Source organism: Equus przewalskii, chromosome 29 (genome assembly GCF_037783145.1).
Source record: "Equus przewalskii isolate Varuska chromosome 29, EquPr2, whole genome shotgun sequence".
Lineage (NCBI taxonomy): Eukaryota > Metazoa > Chordata > Mammalia > Perissodactyla > Equidae > Equus > Equus przewalskii.
In genome coordinates, this window is record NC_091859.1 from 30,105,143 (window position 1) to 30,128,349 (window position 23,207).

General features: G+C 42.7%; 1 protein-coding gene across 1 annotated transcript in view; it reads left to right on the forward strand.

The window, feature by feature from the left end:
• Window positions 1-21,816, forward strand: part of POLR3B (RNA polymerase III subunit B) — a 115,935-nt gene extending 94,119 nt beyond the window's left edge. Inside the window, exons 24-28 of the mRNA XM_008527009.2 lie at window positions 8,695-8,798; window positions 9,413-9,579; window positions 13,372-13,485; window positions 16,296-16,469; window positions 21,389-21,816. Coding sequence (XP_008525231.1) covers window positions 8,695-8,798; window positions 9,413-9,579; window positions 13,372-13,485; window positions 16,296-16,469; window positions 21,389-21,518 — 689 coding nt within the window. The 3' untranslated portion in view covers window positions 21,519-21,816. The remainder of the gene's footprint in view (window positions 1-8,694; window positions 8,799-9,412; window positions 9,580-13,371; window positions 13,486-16,295; window positions 16,470-21,388) is intronic.
• Window positions 21,817-23,207: the final 1,391 nt, after the last annotated feature.

The following is a 23,207-nucleotide window of genomic DNA, read 5'->3' on the forward strand; positions in this document are numbered from 1 at the left end:
GGCAATGCTATTTACCAAGACTGGGCGACTGGGGAAGGAATAGTTTTTTGGAGTTAGGCAGAGGAGGGGTTGAGAGCTTGGGCCTCAGGTTTGAGATGCCTATTAGACTCCAGGAGAGGATGTTGAGTAGGCAGTTGCTTAGAGTCTGGGGCTCCAGGGAGAGGTTAGGGCTAGAGGTAAAATTTGGAAGTCATCTGCATGCAAATTTATAGTATTTCACCTTTGTGTATTAGTAATTTACAAGCATTTTCATCTGTATTCCATCCTTTAACCTTTACAGTTCTGGTTAGTATTGTTATTCCTACCTTATAGAACCAGGAAATTGAGGCTCAGGGAGGTGAGTAGCTTGCCTACTACAGCTTAGTGCCGGTAGAGTCAGCAATCAAATCCGGGTTTTTGATTCTGAGTGCATTGCCCATTCTGTTAAATGTGGTTAAGGTGGCTCTTTTCTCTTCTGACATCCCATTGTCACACTGCCCCTGAGATTCCCCTTGGAAAAGACACAGCCTTTTCCTGAGACTGAATCCTAGTATTTCTTAATATATCTTTAAGTCTGCTCCTTAAGGTGATCATCTTATTAAAATGCCCATTCTTCCTGGCTAAGCAGCTTTGCACAGCACTCCTCTGCTACCAATCCGGAGTAAATACCATCCCCATATACCTTGTACCAGAAATGGCTGCCAGACCCCCATATTAAGACATATTCCTCGCATAGAGCTGTCTTTCCAGGGATCCCTTTCCTTCTAAAATAAACTCATTGTAGAACACTACCCCCATTCCCTTCTTTAATTGGTCCTCTGGTCAGGCTTTAGTAGCCTTGGTTAAAATTCAAAATTGTCAAGAATTTGAGCAGATAGAAAAGAAAGTAAATTTTTGAGCGCTCAACTTTGACCATTCTCCTGACTCATCTGGCTAGCTGTGATGGTTAGAGCCAGAAAAGGAGGAGCATTGAAGGATGTTTGGACAGCGATGGAAGGGAGCTGGTTTGGAACATTCACGTGCAGTGGCACAGCTGGCAGCGTCTGTAAGGAGCCATGCAGCAACCCAGCCATTAAAGAGGAACTGGATCAGGCCCCAAAGAGTTGTATACGTTGGCAAGTAAAATGTGGATGAAATGGAGACTGTAGTCCCCAACATCAGTTCTGCTATTTGTGGTTGCCATGAAATGAGCTGATAAAACTTTCCTAGTAGTAGTGTGAGTTTTCAGGGTACATGTGTCACACCGTGGTCCCTGCGGTGATTTGTTTCCATTTTGGTCTAGACACACTCCAGAATGAGAGCAACAGTTCATTGAATGTAGTTTTCACTCTTGAAATGTGGAATTGTTTTTAAAATCTTGATCTCCTTTCCAAGTGTTCCAGACTGCTAGGTACCTTAGAGTGAAGCCATGGCTTTTACGATAGATACGTACTGATGTTCCATGGGGGAAAATAGAGCAGATCGTGAGTCTGGAATGTTCCTCATGTTTTCTCTTCATGTTTTTTCTCAGTCAGTTTATAGATAAAGATAGGAAGAGATCTCCACATATAATGCTGATTGCAGTCGTGCTTGGAACTAAACTTTTTATTAAAATCAAGATAACTTATGTAAGTCTCTTGAACGTTGGTATAAGTTCTATATGAAGGGAACTCATCAAAGGCGAACATTTTGCCCTGGAGCCTTGCTTTTTCTGATGGTTAGTGCATTTATTAGAAGGCTGAGCAGATTTCTGGCTTGGTTTTTGTTTTTTTTAGTTCTTTAACAAAAGTTATCTGTCAGCCTAAGGAATTTCCAAGTTAAGTTTCATTCCTGTGCTCAGGCAAACCAAATTATTATATTTCCCAATTTCCTCTTACTTTTGCTGCCATTCACAATGAGGGAGGAGAAAGTGGACTCCTTTGATGTGGGAGGGGGGGAAGCAATATATCACATCCCTGAAAGCACATTTCTCAGTCTCTCATGTGAAAAAGGATTAGCACCTCCAACAAAGGTTCTGTAGATCACAGAATTGGGCAGCAATACCAAACAGTATTCCTAAGGAGAGGAAAAACTGTATTTGAGCAAGAGTGTTTGTCCTGGCAAACAGAAGCTTTTTAATAACTGCAAATCTGAGATAATGGCATACGCTCCTCGGTATCTCCCCCTAAACCCTCTGACAGCTAGTTTAAATAGAGGGAAGTCAGCCCTTGTTTTAAAGTAGAAGTACAGTCTTCTCCACATGCAGTCTTTTCACGGAGTAGTTCAGTGTATCTTTGGTCCGTAAGGAGTATGCATTTACGGATAAAATTGTTTAGAGGATTCACCTTTGACTGTCTCATTCAACGAAAGTTCCATTATAAGGTTACTTGCTTCCATTTTGCATTAATAAAAGTTCTTCAACAACCTGCTGAATTAATTTATTAAGATTTTGATTGAATATTTATTAGAAGAAAAGAAAACCTACCCTGACTTTCCACCACATCAAAGAATCCTTACACAGTGCGTGTAAAGAGGCTTTGGGAAGTGAGAAAGTGTTAATTTGCGTGTGGCAGAAAAGCCAGGAGGAAGGTTTGTTTGTTAAACAAGGTTTGGTTAAAAACTTTGCTTTTTTCCAGACCTTCATTAATTTCCTTCTTCAAGATTAAGTTTTCTAAAATTGAGAGAATGAAGAGACTTGGATTTCAAGTAATAATAATAACACCTTGTGCTCATGTAGCACTTGAGACCATCTACAATCCTCTCTGCTAGACTGGGGCTTCAAAGTCGCGGTGTCTTTGGCTCCCTACTTTGCCTGATCCTGCTTGAATGAAAGATTCTAAGTCGGAAGGCAGGAGGGGGCCGATCGAGCTAGCAGTGTGGGCTCCAAGATAAGGTGTGTCATGCCAAATGATCCTTCAGAATTTTGGTCCAAAAAGAAATTCTGGCAACTCTTACTTTAATGTTAGATATGAGGATTATTTTGTCTGCATAGGCCCATTATTGTAAAAAGATTTTGTTTAATTTACTTTTTTAAGAACAAATCTTGGTCTTCACCAGCTAGCCAGTAACCCTCTGACCTTTCAGTAAGTATCCAACTAAAGCTTTGAAATTAGGGTGTTTAGTGTTTTATGGCCCAGAATAAAAATCTCCAATTCTGTTTCCAAATAGTATAGCCTCAGCACATTTTATTAAGCTCTTGACACATTCAGCCGTGTGTATTTTGTAAAGTTCCTATGGTTATTGTTTTACAATAGCTGCTTCCAGGAGTATTGTAAGGGTTTCAATTAATCAGCCCTTTGTGTGCTTCAGACTATGCAAATTTATCACATCAAACCATTCAACTGCTCCTGGGAAAGCCGTGTAAAAACTGTATTGTCTTCGAGCGCCTCCTCTCATTTAGAGTGATGTTTTAATAAGAAAGCTAATCAAGTTTTCTTATGCATTATTTATCTGTTAACATGTAAGGAAGAGCCGAATTAAAATTATGTCAACCGGGACATGGCAAGCGACGTGATAGATCTGGAAAAGATTCAACCCCAGAACAAAGCTGATAGGATTCAACAGTTTTTGTCTCCTCCCCTCCCCCTCGGGATTATTTAAGGTGGTGGTGTGAAGAATAAAAGAAGGTTAATTCAATGACTGGAAAGGGGGAAAGGAAGAAAGGACTAACCACCTGTGTTAGTCTTCACGTTTTGATTTAGAGATTTACGTTTCTGAATATATAAAGGCTGATCGAGATGAGTTGATTCAAAGCAAAAACATTTCATACTTAACACCAACAGTAGAACTTGAAAGCATTCCCGCTGCCGCTTTGGCCCCATTTACCGCCATCTTCATCCTCCGTGAACTGTGCCACGCTGGAGAGCTGCAGCCTGGGTCCTGTGAAGTTCGCAAGTTGTCGGGAGACACCGTCCTGTTAATTTGAAGTGATCTGAACAGCCCAGCAGAGCCAGCTTGTTCTGGGCCTCTTCAGCTAAAGTTAGTGCAGCTACAACTGCTCCTTCTATTCATTAAGTTGGTCTCCTTTGGTTTGCTAGTTTGCTTCCTGCTGAGAGTAATTAGGTTTCTTATATAATAATAATTCCTTGTATTTAGATGCTGCCTTTCTCTAAGGACCTTAAAGTACCTCTCAGACATTAGCTCATCTATTCTAACACAATTGCCTCATGGGGTAGGTGCTAATTATTCCCATTACAAAGATCAGACACCTAAGGCTCACCAGAAAGTGGTGCTTTCCCCCCAGGTAACACAGTATCAGTTGAACAGAACAGAGTCAAATTAAGGTCACCCGCTTCCTTGATAGCCTGCCCTCTATACCTCTGTCTGAGAGTCCAGGGGATGATGAGCCCTTCACAGATGGCTTCCCCCCCATTTATGAACCTCCTTACCGGGCACTGCAGAGTGATCATTCCTCTAATAAACACCAGCCCTCTTCTTCTACTTTGACTGACAGAGGAAAATCACAGCATCATTTCACCCTTCGTTTAGTGCAGAGGGTGTTAAACTGTGCAGAATAAACAGTCTTGTCTAACAGTTAAGTACCTGCAGAAAGTAAAAGTAGGTAATTAGACTCTGCTTAGTAAGATTTCAGCAGAATGTACCACCCAATTTGCTCTACATCTCTCAGCATTAGAACATGGCAAGCTGAATTGTAGAAATGTTTTCATTTTTAATATTCAATCAGATGAATCTGCATAGGACACCTTTCAAGTGGACTGAGTCCCTGAACCTCTTCATATACCCACCTCCACCACGGCACTTAGCACACAGCATATACTGGGAAACCGAGGGAAATGATTCTCTCTTAACTCACTCAGAAAAGGAAGAGTAATAACATATCTCAACCTGAGTGGCAAATGTAATCCAAAAGTGGTTATACATAGAAAGTAGACTTGCTAAACACAAATCTAAAAAATTAAAAAGTGAAGCAGAGTGTGGTATTAAAATGAGACCTGGCTAACAACAAAATAGAAAACCATTTGCTGCCTGGTTCTCAACACATTGAAGTCACGTTAAAAACAGCACTTGAATTAAAGATGTTTTTACAGTTGTCTTCTGCCAGTTGCTACTTGTTTTCCTGTCTTGATATGGTACTAGCTTTAGTTTTTTTTACCTTTTTTCTTGTGTTCATACCTTTAATTTTTTTTTTCTATTTGAATTGAGATAGGTCCATTATACTAAAACTAGTTTTTAAAAAAAGCCAAAAATGACTTTTGAACAAATTTGTTGCTGTTTATAATTAGAAATACTTTTTAAGAATGATTCATCAGATTAACTGGACTTTTGCCGGGTAAACCTATTCGTAAAATGATTTACATGTTGTTCTGCGAGGCCTCGGAAATAGAGATAACAAATTGGTGTAAAAACCTTCGGTGTATGGGGCATGACGCAAGGCGGACGGTGCCGGTGGCTCCCCAGATTTGCCTTTCCTGAGTGGCTTGATGCTCAGACTTGTGGCTTCTTTAGATTCCGTAAAATCTTCACCTTTATAACTTGAGATTAAGAGTGGTGGTGACGAAATAATATTTTATCGACTGGGTATCTGTAGAACCTTTCTGCTCTGACTTTCTGTGTTCCAGTTTCTCCCGATTATCTGTTTTCATTTGGTAAGAGTTCTGCCGTGTAGTCTGTCGTCTAATTCCTTCGGCTCCTGTGAGTGCATTGACTGTTCCTGGGCCTGTTAAACTGGTGTATTTGCATTTCACTGCCAGGAGGTCGTGCTATAAACAATGGGGTTGGGACACCAGCATGATGAGCCAGGGGACGAAATTTTATTTTAAAATCTGAAATGCTGTGTAAGCATTTAAGGTATGAATTAGTCGTTGTTTCACAACAGCCTCCATTCGATGTGGTTTATTTGTAGTCCATCCTCTTTTCAAGGATCCAGGGGAGGGTTAGCACACTGGAGCGCACTGCATGTCATTTACATTTTTAAACCAGCATTAAAGGAAAGTGACTATAACTTTCAAGAGTTCTAAATATTAGCAGAGATTTTTCATGTCTCTGTCCCTGGAGACAACAGTTTTAATTTCTGATTTGAAAATAAGAAAAGGAACCTTCCTGCTTTGATTAAGGATTTGAATAATTCTGAAACAGAAATACCTTTTAAAAAAAGAAAAGTCTGGTTCTGAGATTGAGAACCTCTTCTCTCCGCTAATGAATTCAGTAAAATACAAACTTTAAAAAATCATCTGTCTAATTTGAGATTCAAGATCATCAAATTCTGTCTAAATATTTTGTTTTAACTTCTAAGCTCATTATGGTTTCTTTGTGTTAACTTGTATTAAAATCTGTCAGCTATGACTGGTCTCATAAGCACAGTCAGCGGACCAGAATAAGTTAATTATTTACTTGTGTCACTAGTGCTCTTCATCTAATGAAATGCACAGCTGTGTTAGATCTGCAGTTGGATGTGTAGCTTCCATTGTTCCGCAAGTCAGCAGAGGGTAGAAGCCGCAATGATGGAGAGCCCTCAGTTCTTTCTGCTGTTCTGGCTTTCTGTGTCGATTTCATGGATCTTTTATCATTCACTTTCACACAAAACAAACAACACAGGGCTGTCTGCTATGGGAACCATCTTGGCATATAAAAGGGTTTTCAGAGCCTAAAGTAATTTTAAGTTAGCTAAGATTTAATTTTTGGCTTACAGGTGCCCTTGATTCAGATGCGGCCGAAGCAGTTCCTATAATGGAATGAAAAAATCCGAAAGTTACTGTATTTTTAAATGCAATGTCAGAAAAGAACTGATAAGAAAATAACTTTCCAGAAAGGAACCTCCATACTAAATATTAATCAGATTTCAAGCAGAGTCATTAGAGATTCAGATTTCAGGGGAAGGAGCATTACTTTCGTTTTAATAACAAAGTTAAATTTGCGTGATTAAAACATGTCATCTAAAACTGAAAATGCGAAATGCAGATTGTCTCTGTCCTCGCCTCCCCCATGTAAGTCTGTCATGCTTCCTCGGGGGGTTTCTGTACCTCCTGCCCCTCACTCCCACCTTCTCTTGTTGGGGGGTGAACAGGCAGCTTCCTCCTGAGCAGACGCCAGCATCCCCCTGTGAATGCTGCTGAAGGGGTGCAGAGGTTTTCCTTTGGTTTTGTGTTTAGGGGATGTGACTGAACCCCCCCCACCCCGGCCAAAATGATATTCTCACCGCAGCCGTCCTGGGACCGCCTCTTCGGGAATTAAATGTTTAACATTTCGTTCACTGCTAAACAATGTTGTTGTCGGCGCACCTAGATTTACTATTTGATCTCTTTCAGAGTGGATTTCCCAGTAGCCCAAGTGTGTTGTCAGATAATTTCAGTGTGGACAAGATGGATTTTTGGAGGGAAGAAAGAGGGGTCACACCCTCTACTTGATTTAAATTCTAACACATTGGAGCTGAATCTGAAATAAAGTGAACTGAATGTTTCTGTTCTCCATGTACGAAAGCATACTTTCTTTATAATAAACAATACGATTTCAACCAAAAAGCCAGTTAAAGTACCTACAGGCTCTAGAATTCAAGTCCACAAACCTAATTACCATATTGTTGACAGCTGTTAGAAATCAGAATATTAATAACCAGTGTTAAATAGGCAAATGACACTCTTCTTTAGACTTTAAGTCTTGGTGATTATAACACATCGTGAAACATTTATTTTAAAATAGTTTAATTATGTAGAAATCAAACTGAGAAATGAAAAATTTCTTTGAGAGCAGTTTCTTTTCAATAGGTGTGGATGGTTGATAACTTTATATACAAGGGAAACGGAATTTTCTCTTAACTAAATTTAAAAGCATTTTTTCCTTAGTCCAAGCCATCATACACTAGTTTTCCAATTCTAAATTATATAGATTGGGTTAACAATCTAAATTATACCCCTATTTGTCCAAGCAAAGGAAATCAGGAATTAAAAATTATTTAAGCAACAAAATCCCCTAGAGGTTAGAATCATATTAAGGGAGTAATAAAGTACAGTTAAGAGACTAGCAGGAGTGTGCATAGAGTTGGTAAGTTTTTTGTTTTATTTTGTTTTCATTCTTAGAAATTCCATTTCTAATTCTACCCTTTTCTTCCAAGAATAATTTGGCGTTTAATTTTCTTGTTTGCCTTTACACTTCAGTGCAAGATCACTTTTCTAATGTGTTATAAGCTATAGGAATTGAAATTCCTCAGGGCAGCTTAGGCTCAGCCAGGGAGGCCCTGGCAAAAGTCAGCCAGCCAGCTAGCGCTCTGCAGCCAATAGGTAGACCTATTAGCATGTCAGCCACACACAAGTGCTTCTTGTCACAGTTTTCTAAAACCACAATTGAAACACACCCCTGGTTCAATCAGTTCTGTGTTTGGTGACCCAAGAGCTTGGGTTCCTGTGATCTGGATACAGTGTATAGCAGATCACGGACTAGCTGACAAGGGGCAAAATTGCTGCTGACTTGAAGTTTCAGGGACGTTGATGGGGCCAGGGGCCAGTGCAGTTGCTGCCGTTCCATCTCTGTGGCATGAGAGGTTGGGCAAGCAGCCGACAGCACCAGTGTGTCATGCCAGCAGGCCAGTCCACAGGCTGCAGTGCCTTTCTGCAAGGACAGCCGTTTTTGAAGTATTTGTCTAGCAGGATTGTTGGAAATTGCTTTTGTCACTCTTGATAGAGACCATGGGAAAGGTTTGAGAGCACTGGAAATAGAGATAGCAACGGGGAGATCCCAATTAAGTACTGTATTCTTCCTTTCTGCTGATTTGCTTTACGTGGCATGAAATCTTCTCTCCCCCAGGTGTTTGTGGCTTGATCGTCCCTCAGGAAGACATGCCATTTTGTGATTCTGGCATCTGTCCGGACATCATAATGAACCCACATGGCTTCCCATCGCGAATGACGGTCCGTATGTTTTCCAGAGGTGCTGCTTTTAAGAAAGGGGTGATTGGTTTGTAGTGAGTGGAGGTGCTAGGACCCTGAAACTGATTTTTAGAAAGGGCCCTTTAACCTCTTTCCAAGTAAAGGGCTTCCTAGCCCCTGGTGATGCTGGGCTACTCCTCTCTACAGAGGTAATGCGGAGCAGGTCTGCCCTTCCCTTCGAGAGCAGTCTTCTGGGTGATAACTAGCTGTTCAGCGAAAAGAACCCTTTGTATGAACCTAATGCATCTCCCTTTCCCTCGTTATCTTGTAATCCTGGCTCTACCACTTACCAGCTGTATGATTTGGGAAAATTGCTTCATCTGTCTGTCCTTCAGTTTCCTCATAGGTAAAGTTAGGGAAATTGTGGTACCCATGTCATAGGGGTTTTGGGAGACATAAACTTTAGATCACACATGTCAAGCTTTTCCAACGGTCTGTCATACAATAAGAGAGTGATAAATATTTACTGCTATTAATTTATCTCTCATTAATAGTAGTAGCCTTATAATCTTTGGGGAAATAGGCCAGAACTAAATAAACAAACAGAATTCCTGTACCACAAGAAGGTGCTCATTTAATTGATTCACATCCCACAGGTGGGAAAGTTAATTGAGCTGTTGGCCGGCAAGGCTGGTGTGTTAGACGGCAGATTCCACTACGGCACTGCGTTTGGAGGTAGTAAGGTGAAGGATGTGTGCGAAGACCTCGTTCGCCATGGTTATAACTACCTGGGGAAAGACTATGTTACGTCTGGCATCACAGGGTAAGTGTGTTTTTAGACATTTTAAAGAAAAAGCATGATTTCATTAGGATAAGTGGTAAGAGCCCTTAAGATTTAAAGCTTCACTCCTTTAAGAAATCTGATACGAGAAAATCCAAATTTATGATGGAGGTGTTAGCTCACACTATGGGGGGAATCATTTTGAGGTATTTAAGTGTATCAAATCAACATGTACACCTTAAACTTGCACAATGTTCTCTGTCAGTTATATCTCAGTAGAACGGGGAGAAAAGAAAGAAAAGAAAATCCAAATTTAGAAAACTGATAAATTAAGGAGTGCTATTTTACTGGTGAGGCTATTGTTTAAAAAGCAGAAAAGATTAAATTTGCCAAAATAGGATTTCTGCAAACTTTTAAGGAACGCATCAATTGCTTATAATGCAAAATCCCTTCCCTGTTGACCTTTGTCTGCATTCAGATGATGCATATCAGATCATTTGTGCGCTGACAGACAGCCTGAGGCCTAACAGTTGCACATTCAGTCACTACAGATGTGTTAACACCTCACTCGTGCTGGGTACTAAGTATGTAACAGTAAACTAAATAGACATGGGCCCTGACCTGTGGAGCTGACCATGGGGATTTGTGACTAGACATTAAAAAATAACAGACAAAATGTAACTTGAGCAGGGCCTACCCTGACTACTTAATTTAAAACTACAACCCAGTATTGCCCATTTTCTGCTTTATTTTTCTCTGTAGTATTCATTACTATCAAATATACTTTGTAATAATACTACATAATATTGTTGTCTGTTTCCCCCACTAGAATGTAACCTCCGGGAGAGGAGGCCTTGTCTGTTTTGTTTACTGTTTTATTTCCAGTGCCTAGCACGGGGCCTGACACACAGCAGGTGCTCCATAAATATTTGTTGAATAAAGGAATGAAAACAAATAAATACAAGTACAAATAGCTCTTAGCAAAATGAAGACAAAGAGTAAGTTAGAAGCCCCCTGCGAGGAGGCGGATATTTCAGCAGCGATATGAAGGACGAGAAGAATAGACCATTGATGAGTGTTTCGTGCAGAGGAAAAGCCTGTTTAACATCTTACAGGGGCAGATCTTGGTAAGTTCAGAGAACTGGAAGAGGCCAGACTGGCTGCAGTACTGTGGAGAGGCCACCACTGCGGCTGGCGCTGCGGCTGGACAAGGGGAGGAGCAGGTCACGCAGCCGAGCCACGGGTCTTCCCGTTAACCTGGGAGAGACAGAGACCCCTGAGGCTGTCGTGAATGACAAGGTTTTGAGACTTGACTCACACATGGTTTTAAAGGTCTAATCAGTTGCTTCAATTAAGACACACTTAGGTATTTTTTGCCAGATAAAAGTCTGGGACAGTGTTATACCATTCTTGCAGGTTTGAAACTGCTTGAACACAAACGACAGTCCGCGTGGAAGCATGTGTGAGAACACAGCTTGCTTTTGGTGCTGCTGATAGACTCTCCAGATGTAATTAAAATGCTCAAAATCTGTATCTGTTAACAAGACTGAGTGCCTTCTAAGGTGATCTATCCAGACTATAATAATACGGATTTCTTTAAGTGTATCATACTTGAGATGTTATAGAGAATCACATTACAGGTAAAGAGTAATGATCCATGTCAAAAGTGATTCAGTAAAATAGCTAAGGTCTTTTTCAAAAAACGCTGTTGTCATTGATCTTCTTAGTCTTGCTTCTCATCCAGAAATAATGCAGAATTTGACCAGAAACTGTGCAAAACCAGTGAATCAATTTGGCGGCCCTTCTGGACATAATTTCCTGAAAGCTTTGGATGAGTTAGCTCTGCTTCCTATGGAGAGCTGTAAGCTGTGTCTACACCACCTATCTCTACGCCCCCAGCCAGTGTTTTCATTTCTTGGTCATTTATCTTGGCAGCTAAGTTTGAGAAACGCTAGTCCAGCTTGCTAGTTGAAAGTTCCACAAAGGGCTTGCAAACAGATTCACCCACCAGCTTTCATTCCTTGTCACATTCTTGAGCATAGCTAGGAAGAAAAATTGCATATGGCTTTATTCCATTGATGATGGAATGGCATTAGGTGACAGAGTTCCATAAATTCTACATGAGCTACCATACTTGGGAGGAATAGAATCATTCATTGTTAGACCTGCAAAGAACCTCAGTCTGACCACGTTGTACAACTAAGAAAACTGAGATAAAAACCTCATGTAATTACCACGTGACACAAGTGGGACAAGAAAGGGTCTCCTGACACCCTGTCCATTGTGCTTTCCACTCTACTCAGCATCTTCCAAGAATCTGGTTGTGCCTAAGCCAGCGGAATGGCCTGGTAGCTGCAAAAGCCTTTGCTCACGATGCTGAACGTGTTATGAGGTGCACCGAGCAAGTGGAGCCAGATGCTTTCATGCGCCTCTCTGCCGTGTCTGTTGCATTCCTGTGCTCTTTCCCCCTTACGTCGTGCTGTGGCCTAAATTGGCTTGGTTCCGACTGGCCAGCATGGCAGGGGGAGCACAGGATTGGAGCCCCGCTGCCGCACCCCCAGCCCTTACCTGACCCCTCGGACCCTTGTGCCTATTTCTTCATCTTAAAAATGGGAATGACCGTATCTCCCTCCCTGGATTGTTGTAGGGATTAAACAACACGTGGCAGATGCTTCCTTTCTCTTGAGGGAGGAAGTTCTGGGGCAGCTGAAAAATTTTTAAAGGATCTATCCCCTGGCTGCTCTTGCTCCAGACTAAAGAATAAAGGTCTCTTCTGTCAGAGGACTTAAATATTCACTCTTTTTTAAACTCTTACTACAGTTTTCCTAAAGATTCATTGAGTCAGCTATGTGACAGACATTACTAAGCACCAGCTGTCTGACAGGCAGGGTCGTTAGTGCTAGAGCCACAGTGACAGAGGACACAGAATGCCTGTCCTGCAGAGTTTACTTCCTGTGGGGAAGACAGTCAAGAATCAGAGGAATAAGAAATGTATACTGTATTACCACTTGGTGATAAGTGCTCCAAAGACAATAAAACCAAGGTAAGAGTTGAGACAGTTTGGGAGCATGGTGATGCTGGGGTGGAAGGAGGACTCCTTTAGATGAGGTGATGAAGGAAAGTCTCTCTGAGGAGGTGAAATGTTTGACAGAGCTAAGTGATTACCTGGTGGAAGAATATTTCAGGCAGTAGAAACAGTAAGTGCAAAGGCCCTGAGGCAGTCAGGCTTGCTGCCTTTGAGGAGCAATGAAGAGGCCAGTGTTGTTGGGGTAGAATGAGCAATGGGGAAAGGGAATAGGAAATAAGTCAGGGGTGGGCAGGCACCAGATTATGTTAGATCTTATGACCATGATACAAAATTTGGATGGTAGAGATTCTGAGTGTGATGGGAAAGCATTAGGAATTTAGAGCAGAAGAATGACCTGCTGTGATTTACATATTAGAAGGAATCACTCTGGCTTGTTATGTGAAGAATAGATTGTTGAGGGACAAGAGTGGAAGCAGGGAGACCAACTAGGTGATTATCTGCGGTAGCCCAGGCAAGCAGGGACAGTGGCCTGACTGAGGGGGCAGCAGTGGAGGGGGCCATCCTGTACACACTCTTTCACAACCTGGTTAAGTTCTTGTATCTTAATTAAACAGTATATCCGTGGTCCTTTTATATTTTCAGATCGAGATTTTTCATTCACTGCAGACTTTTTAAAACCATTCTCTCCTACTCAGTCATCAGCCTGTTCGTAAACAAATACGGACCTGCCAGTGATGAGTCCAAGAGAAGGCTGTCTCTCAGCGCAAACTCAGTTTCTTAATGCGTATCTCTGGCCTTTCTTTCAGTGAGCCCCTGGAAGCGTACATCTATTTTGGCCCCGTGTACTATCAGAAGCTCAAACACATGGTGCTGGATAAGATGCACGCCCGAGCCCGGGGACCACGGGCCGTGCTCACCAGGTGAGAGAAGCATGCACAAAAGAATGAATGGCGCAGTCAGGTCAGCCTTGCGTTTCCCAGGGAAAGCAATAAGCAGACTCGACGAAGTTTCTGCTTTCCTGAGATACCAGAATTTGGGGTGTTAGGCATCAACAACAGACATCGATGTCTGATTAACGTGAAACAATAGCCACCAATTAATCATTTCATAGGCACAAGAGTAAAGCCGCCGTAGGTCTTGCCCGTAGTCTCTAACACAGTCGTTTACTGTGTCCCAGTGTGCACAAGCAGTCCTTTTCAAAAAGGTGCATATACAAGAATGTAGATGCCCTTACACGCCCACACACATACAGATACACCTGCACGCTCCCATGTGTACACAGAAAACACATACGTATGTTATTTGGTATGTATGTATTACAAATGTCATTTTGTAAACCTTCTGTTATTGGAGCGTAAGGCACCTGTCTGCTTATTTGAATAAGCTCCAGGGGTTGGGGTCCATGTGCGTCCCATTCTCCAGTGTATCCTCAATTCCAGCATAATGTCTGTGTATTGATAAATGGGTATAATTCTTGGGAAAGAAAATTACCAATACTAAGTTCTACATATTCTTAGTACTACATTTTGCAGTTGGAGAAGCCTATTTTAGGGTAGTGGTTCTCAACCAGGGGCAATTAGCCTCCCAGGGGACATTTAACAAGGTCTGGAGACATTTTGGGATGTCACGTCCTGGGGAGTGGGGAGGGAGCTACTGGCATCTCGTGGGTAGAGGGCAGGAATGCTGCTAAACATCCTACAATGAACAGGGCAGCTCCCCCTACACCCCCAAAGAATTACCTAGCTCAATATGGCACTCGTGCTGAAGTTGAAGAACCCTGGGCCAGGGGAGGGAACACCAGCTTGGAGCCAGATAGACATGAACATGAACTCATCTCTATCTTGTAGCACTCCCAGGAACCTTGGGCAAATCACCTGGCTCCTCTCAGCTTCAGTCTTTCTCATATGTGAAGTGGAGACGACAATCCCTACTTCACAGGGTGCTGGTGAATGTCAAATGTTTGGATGTAGAATGTACACAGTGCTGATCCATAGGAGAAGCTCCATAACTATTCAGTTCCCTCCCCGCTGTCACTGAGCACTGCTTGGATGTTGCAACACGCGGGAGGGGGCAGGGGAGCAAGCAGCTAGTGTTTGGGGTTTTTTAAACGGAGAGAGGTGTAGATGACTCAATCCCTTGACCCTTTGAAACTGAGCAAATGCACATGCCTTTTCAAATGATAGACAGATGTGTGCTTAAAATTGCAAAACAGGGAAGAGGAGTTTAGATTCTCGGAACAGTACCATCCTCCGCAGTGAGACCCTACTTGGGTTAGGTGTATCTCTCCCCTGAATGCTATCCCCTCTGAAACTTGCATTTCAGTTACAGCATCCAAAAACTATTTCAGAGGAACATAAATGCCAAAGCAGTTATTTCCTGTCTTTTGCTTTCTTGTGTAAAAAAGTCACTACTTTAGCATCACTGTGTGTATTCCATATGAAGGCTGCCCGGAGTGTGTTTGCCTGCAGTCAGTTGCCTAAGCTGGTTCTGATCCGAGCGCTGGGCTCTCCCACATGTAGTCTGACCACCGTCACGTTGCCCAGTGACCGCAGGTGGGGGGACCCCCTACTCCTGGGTGGTTCTACCAGCAGATAAAAACAGAAACGTTGGTCTCAGTCATGAAGTTTCCACTACAGTGTGTTCATTTAGACCTGTTTGTAAGTTTTTCATATGTAGATTTCTTTCAGTGAAGAACCGACAACTTAAATTGATTTCCCATTGTAACTTTCGACAGCAGCAAGTGTTTAAAATTTCAGCCTGTGATGGCATACACTGTTTACCTTCGTGACTCTGGGAGACTGGCAGCAACAACAACAAAGATTAACAGATGTCATGAAATCAAGCAAACAAGAGGGTTATGGTCCACCCCTGCTCAGACCACCTCCAAGGAGTGTTACTCCACAATCAGCCAGCCAGGGAGTTCCCTTTTTTCTTTTTTAAACAATTTGTGTCATTAGTGCATAGGTGAGCTTGCCCAGGTTGTTCCAGACTCCCCTGGTTCTCAAGGCCAGTAGACATATAAGCCACAAGGAGTGTGTTTGGGGGGCTAAGTGCCCTCTCTAAGGAGGAATAGACTGTTTTCATAAGTGAAGGGAAGACCTGAACGAGACCCCCGGAACCTTCTCAGTCTCTGGGGAACCTCCCATCTGGCTCAGGCGCTCTCCTTCCAGATGATTCCTGATCTATTCCAAACTTTATAAAAATCCGTTTGCTTCTTTCCATGTTTAACTGATTTTTGAACAGTAAAGCTCCTCCCTGGAGCCCTGGCAATGAGTGGGGGACCCAGTTCTGCTTAGTGTTTCTGCTTTTAAATAACAGAGAAGTGAGACATCTCCGAAAATACCGAGAAGACATTCCTCCCAGATTTGAGGACTGTGCTGTCCTAATGATGGTGATGGTAATAGTTGTGCTAGCTGTGCTGTTAGATGGTTATGTGTTAATTTGTTGTTATATAACATTATGTAATTGTTTATTATTTCCATTTAATAATGATAATAGCAACTACTAGTATTACATCTCTTCTCATCTGAGACTCTTTGGGATAGGTGTTCTTACATACGTTTTACAAACGGGGGTGAGGGGCTGAGCAGCGTGCTCACAATCACTGTCTGACAGGTGATTGGAGTCCGGGTGAGCCCGGCGCCGAAGCCTCTGCCCTGAGCCACCAGGCGGTGCTGCCTCTTAGTGTGTTCAATATAATAACAACACATTTGTCTACCTTGTTTCAAAGGCAACCAACTGAAGGTCGATCTCGTGATGGTGGTTTGCGTCTTGGAGAAATGGAACGTGACTGTTTAATCGGTTATGGAGCCAGTATGCTTTTACTAGAGAGACTAATGATTTCAAGTGATGCCTTTGAGGTTGATGTCTGTGGGCAGTGTGGACTTCTGGGGTATTCTGGCTGGTAAGTGGATACCATATGTCTCTCATACCATACCCCTGGCCTCTTAAATCACAACTTGAGAACTGACCCTGCATCAATACCCACATATTCTCCAGCCTTCCCCATCCATGCGTTCCTAGAGTTAGGGATTTTGTATGTACATGTTTAGTTTGTCTACCCAATGTTTTGCTTTCCACATTGCTAGAGCTTAACCTCCCAAGGATTATAAGCTTTATCTTCCTTTTAATATTATCTCAGGTACCTTTTAAAACACTATTCACTAGTAAAAATCCTAGCAGATTCATTGTTGAATGTTAGAATTATAGCATTTTATGACTAGAAAGTTTTTAAAGGAGATTATGTAGCATGTCCTTGTTTAACCTCAGGCCCAGAGAGTGAGGTATGTTGCCCCAGGTCTTATAACAAATTGGTGATGGAGCCAGGACCAGGTCCTGGTACCCTGACCCCTTGTCTGTACTCTCTCTGCTATCGCAAGCTGCTCACACTTGGACTGTGAATTCCATGACAGCACAGACCATGTCTCTCTCAGTCATTCATTCAACAAACATTTAATGAGAGTCTGCTAAGTGCCAGACACTGTTCTAGGCCCCAGAAATACAGTGGTGAGTAAGACAGATGAATGGTTGCTCCCAGGGAGCTCATCTTCTAGTTCATTCTAAGTACGTCTGCCTCGTTTACCCCTGCTTCGTCAGCGTTGGACCTGGTAGATGTTTAATAAAAAATAATTGCTAAATGACACTGACCCTGTGTATGGAGGATTGCCAATAGGTAAATTATATAATTCATAAAGTTGTAATTTCTGTGTAGGGTTCAGTCTTCAAAGGCCAGCTTACAAGAAGATGCTGCGTATTTTTTGTGTTGTTTTGTGGTTGGAGCCTTTCCCCCTTGTAGTGATTCCACTTTCCCACCAAAGAACAGCGGCTCTGCTCAGCGTCGGTCACGCTCCAGAGCCCTGACATCCCCTGTGGGCGGGGGACCCTTCGTTCCCCGCGTCTGCCCACTTTCCTGTCGGAGACCAAGGCTAAGGCAGGTGCTGCAGGGAGGGGAAACAGCCTCAACTCCTGCGTCACCCCGCCCCTGCCCTCCAGAGCCCCCTTCCCCAGGAACGGGCCTCCCCAGAAGGATGAGTCAGGCTCAGATGCACATTCATCGCTGGAGCCTGAGGAGTACTGGGCCACCTTTTCCCCGCCAAGTCCCCCCTCAAAGCTCCTTCCAGGAGAGGCTCCCAGCTTCTTGCCACCCTAAGCTGCAGTTTCTGGGCTGAATAAAGCAAATTAAGAGTCAGAAAGAGTGGGCTGCTTAGAACACAGCGCTATACCTTGCTGGTTAAGTGACAAAACCTTTTAGCCAATTATTTTATGACTTTTGGTGTAGAAGAGTTGATGAGACCTGTCTGTGAAGAAATCATTTCATTTTAAACACTAACACAAGAAGTGGCCATGTGCAGCTCATTCCTTTCATAAAGTTGCAGAGATGGGGTGACATTATTCTAAGCATAAGCCTGGCTCACTCTTATATCAATGACGTGGAGGCAGGGCGGGGTTCAATTCTGAGATGTCTGTTCATCTTTTGAAATGCATATCAAGTTTGCTTTTATTGTCCTGGCTGTGTAACCCAAAAGAAGTGTAATAAGGAGATGCCTGGAACCCAGTTCCTCTATGCTTAAATCTTCCAATTTGGCACAGATTTTTAAGTAATTTACTTTGAAAAGATGTTGCAGAGGAGCCATTTTATTAAAAATAGGGATCATGAAACGTCAAAAAGTTCAAAGTTTTTCTCCATCCTTCCTGCATTCCCTCCTGCGCATTCCACACAGCGCCCCCCCCCCCCCCCCCCGGCCCCGGCCAAGAGGAAAGAGGAAGAAGCAAGCAGTAGACCAGATTCACTCGTGCCCTTTGACAGCCTTCCCCTCTCCTCCCTGAACACTCAGGGAAACCACCGTAAGCAGTAATGATCTCAGCATCACTCTGCGAAATTCATGGCTTCTTTCCTGCTTCATTTCTGACTCATTTAGACATCGTCTGATGGCAGTGCCTGATTTTGAAGCTCATGTGTTCAGTCTGTATTGTATTTGAAATCCTTTGAAAGAGGACTAAATAAGGTTACACGATATAAGGTCTTTACTGTAATTAAACCGACCTGCGTGTACCGTACGTCTGATTTCAAGTGGCCTGCTTATACCCTTGTTGCCAACGGAAAAAAATCCTAACCCAGTCTGGTAGTCTGGCAGCCTCCTTGTGTGCTGCTGTCCACAGAGGAGCGTAACGATGCCATCACTTTCCCATCGTTACCTGACCATGTGTGCTGGGTTGTGTGGGAGGGAGCATGGGCGTTTGCTGGAGGAGGTCGCTCTTTAATGAACAGCACAATGGAGGCTGGATAATTAGAGCGGTTCAGAACCTTGAAACTGGCCTTTTGTTAGTGATTTGCACATTAGTAAGGCATTGCTATGGGGATGTTTACCGCAAGACTTGTTCTGCAGAAGACACGAAGGGCATAAGTCACAAAAGAGAGGTCCAGAAGGAAAACTGCAGAGAAAGGAAAATCTCCTGTTAAGGTAATTAGCTCATAGAGGATATTTTACTGGGCAATCATTTCTCATGTGAAGCCACAGCCTCCTTCCTTTGCTGCCTTTGTCCTAAAAAATCAGTTTATTTTATTGTTATTTGGGTCAAGTATCTTCCTTTGGAAATTGTTCAGGCACAGGGTGAGGTAATTTATATATTTTTATTTATATATATGTATATGTGCATGTATGTATATATATGTATTTCTATGTATGTATGTATATATATGCATTGAAACATTTTAAATGATGGAGAAATATTTAATAATAGACAAGATTAGTGGACTTTCTGGATTATGAATCAGCACATGTGGAAACTTTAAATAGATAAGCTTGGCTTGAAGTCACAGGGTAATTTACTAGACAGGAGAATCAGCAAGAAGTTGCTTTAAATCCATTTCTCCAATTTAATTAAAGCATGAGCATGATTCCTGAATAAGGCACATTGAAAACATAATTCTTAAGCTGTAATGCATTAAAGAGGCCTTCAGATAATCTTTCAAAAAAGGTCTTTGACCATGTTTCTGTTACTGCTGTCGTTGGAGTCAAATCCTCCACAGTGTGTTAAGCCCCTGTAGTGCCCTCACAGGGACCAAGCTGGGGTCCCTGATGGCTCGTCCTTCCCCATTCTCTTCTCCTCAGGCAGCTCATACGTAGTCACTCGCCACCACATTCACATTCTCAGCCTTAGTGCTTTTCTTTTCTAAAATAATAAAACCTTATTTTGCTGATTGCAAAAATGATCCCTGCCCTCTGTAAAATATTCAGAGTTACAAAAAATATAAAGAAAAAGTGTAAACAGTCACATTAACCCCCGCCACCCAGAGATGACCACTGTTAACGTTTTAGTGACTCTGGGGGACATCTCTGTTTGCCAGTAGTTCTGTACCCTTTTTTTAAAAAAAAATCATGAACCCTTTTGAGATTCTGATAAGAGCAGAAAAATACAAATATATACTCATACAATAAATCTTGCTACATATGATTTTGGGGGCTTCAGACATTTACTAAAACCCATCTGAGAACCCCCTTGGGACCATGCTGTTTAGCAAACTGCTTTTTTCACTCCATAGTGTGTCCTGGACACGTTTACTTTTCAGTAAATATGGGTCTACATCCCATTTGATGGCTGCACAGCATTCTTCCGTATAAATGTCCTATAATCACAAAACCAATTGCCTGTTGGGCATTTGAGCAGACTCCTGCTTTGTGCTGTTATAGTGTGACCAGGAACATTCTTGTGCACATATCTTTGCCATTTTTGTGATTACTTAATCAAATAGCACGCACATGTGCATTTTACACATATTGCCCCACTACCCTCCAGAGTGGCCTTTGTTCACTGCGGCGTCTCCCTCTGCTTCCCCATCAGCAGTGAGTCCTCTAAGCCTTGGTTGCTATTCCTCTTGCACTCATTTCCCCCTGTTACTGGGAGGACCTAGTTTTCTACCTATTAAGTCTCAGGATTTGTACTGGACACCTATTGTCCCAGCTGCCCCAGGGCCCTGAGGTCTAGGGTAAGGTCCTTTTCTGGTCTGAAACCTGAGAGAACAGTTCACTTTCTTCCCAGGGATCCTCCTTCAGGTGCAGCCATTGATTAAGACCTAGGTTCAGTTCACTGGCTCTTCCTGAAGGAAGAGAAAAGGAAATCCTCATTGGAATATCAGGCTCACTGGTTAGGAACATGGGCTACTGTAAGGATTATATGGGAGTATATGCACACACAGGTCCCTTACTTTTGCACAAGGGACAGCACATTGTAAGTATAGTAGCTTCCAATACTAATGGAAATAAGCTTGAAGAGCACTGGAAAAATAAGTGGCATTGCATTGGATACCAGCTTTCTACATCAAAGTGTGGTCTTTTCTATCATACTTCAAGTCCCTCAGTAACAGAAATCAAAATGTCCTTGCCTGGGATAGTGTAGTGTGGTAGATGCTTAACAAATACCTGGAGATCGATTGAATCAGTTTAAAACACTCAACAATGAAAAAGTCTAAATCTGAGTAACTTTCAGATGGTTCAGCCTTCTGGGGCTCATTCAAAACAAGTAAATAGGTAGACTTTTGCATTTTAAGGAGAAAGGTCTAGAAGTATGGTAGTAACTGATTAAATTGCATGCTTTTGAAACTGAGGGAGTGATAGTTGTTTGGTTGTTTCTTTTGCTTCCTTGGATGCTTCCTTTTATTTGGGGCACATGTGTCCGTCTTTGATCGTGTGGCTGAGCACCGAGGAATAGAACGCTGCCTCACCTGACACAGCGGTGATAGGACGCAGTGGAGAAAACTCGCTCTCCACGCACAGGCCTTGGTCTGAGCTGCTGTCCCTCTAACTCGTGCTGACTCGGTTTCAGGTGCCATTACTGCAAGTCGTCTTGCCACGTGTCCTCCCTGCGCATCCCCTACGCCTGCAAGCTGCTCTTCCAGGAGCTGCAGTCCATGAACATCATCCCCAGGTTAAAACTGTCAAAGTACAACGAATGAGGAGGGAAAAGATGGTGACCTAAAGAGGGCAGTTGATGTGTCCGACCCGGCGGCAAGCAGGAGGGCTTGAGGACTACTCCTGTGAATAATTCCTTTGAATGCTCCGTCTCAAAAAATACTGATGGAGGGGCTTTTGATACTCCGGAAGACTGACTAAACAGCCGTGGTCGATGAGCCCCGGGCCTCAGGAGAGATGCCAGTAGTGTGGATGATAGTGCATTTGCACATGTGCGAATTTATTTGATTTATAAATGGAGGTGCCCTAAAAGATAAATAAACTTTTATTTATGTTCTGGTATTTTGAAATTTACTCATGAAAAGGACCTTCCTCCTTAAAAAGAATGTTTGGGGCTGGCCCCGTGGCCGAGTGGTTAAGTTCGCGTGCTCCGCTGCAGGCGGCCCAGTGTTTCATTGGTTCGAATCCTGGGCGCGGACATGGCACTGCTCATCAGACCACGCTGAGGCAGCGTCCCACATGCCACAACTAGAAGGACCCACAACGAAGACTATACAACTGTGTACCAGGGGGTTTTGGGGAGAAAAAGGAAAAAAATAAAATCTTTAAAAAAAAATTGCCTCAGACAAATCAGGCTTTTAAAAACAACAACAACAAAAAGAATGGGGTTAAATAAAACTCAAGATTCTTATGAAACTTGAAGGATATGAAGAATCTGTTTGAATTGGCTACTCGGCCTTTGTCAAGGTGGCTGATACTGTGTGAGGGGAGAGAACCACGGGAAGCCGAGAGAGCGGCTGGGAAGGTGGGGGCTCTCTTCTCTGGTGCTGCGAGGGGATAAATTTTCCCAGCAATTGAATCTTTCCTTTATACACCCAAACTTTTTAATTTTAATCTTGACGAAATATAATAAATATACTTCTGTGTTAAGGGTGTCACCTTTTCTTACGGACTTAATTGCCACTACTTCGAACCGTGATCATCCCATGCAATAATATTTGTTGAATATCTGAAAATAATTCCATGGATGCTTCATAATTTTCCCGTCCCTTCCGTTCCTGCCAGGATGTTCGCTGTCCATTTTCTTTTTAATCTGACAGGCTTCTTCACCCATTTCTAATTTGCTCTTAATTGCTGTACCCTGAAGCTGGATAAATATTCGTGTTAAGAATTGTTTATAAAATAAGTCTGAAAAGCTTTCAGTAATGGTTGAAGGCTGCATTCCTAGCATGTCACATTGAACATGTTCCACAGACTATCAATAGGTATTATACACCAACAAGAATCAAATTCCAGTCAAATAAGGTTGTGAAGCTGGGTGTAACCAAGTTAAACAAACCGGAGTTTTTCAAAGCCTTCACCAAGCTGCTGTGCACTGGGCCTCTCCAAAAGAGGGATGTTCCTGGAGCCAGCATCTCGTTAACTTGAGAACCCAGCTTCGACATCACTTCATTTCCTTCACAATAAAAAGCTCCCAGACAGGTAGAAAAGTCCTGGAGGCCTCACAGTGACAGCAGAAGGAAGGACACGCTGCAGGTGAGCAGGCCGTCCTCTGCCGTCACCGGTCTCCATTCACCCCAGGGTCTCCATAGCGGTTACAGAGGCAGAGGGGTCTGAATGCCCGGAGCCTCGCTTATGCCGGTCCTTCCGTCCTGTGCTCTGCCTTCGTAGTTCTCAAAATTGATGGTACCGAAAGGTCACTATAGTGGATTGAGTGTACGAGATATATGTAT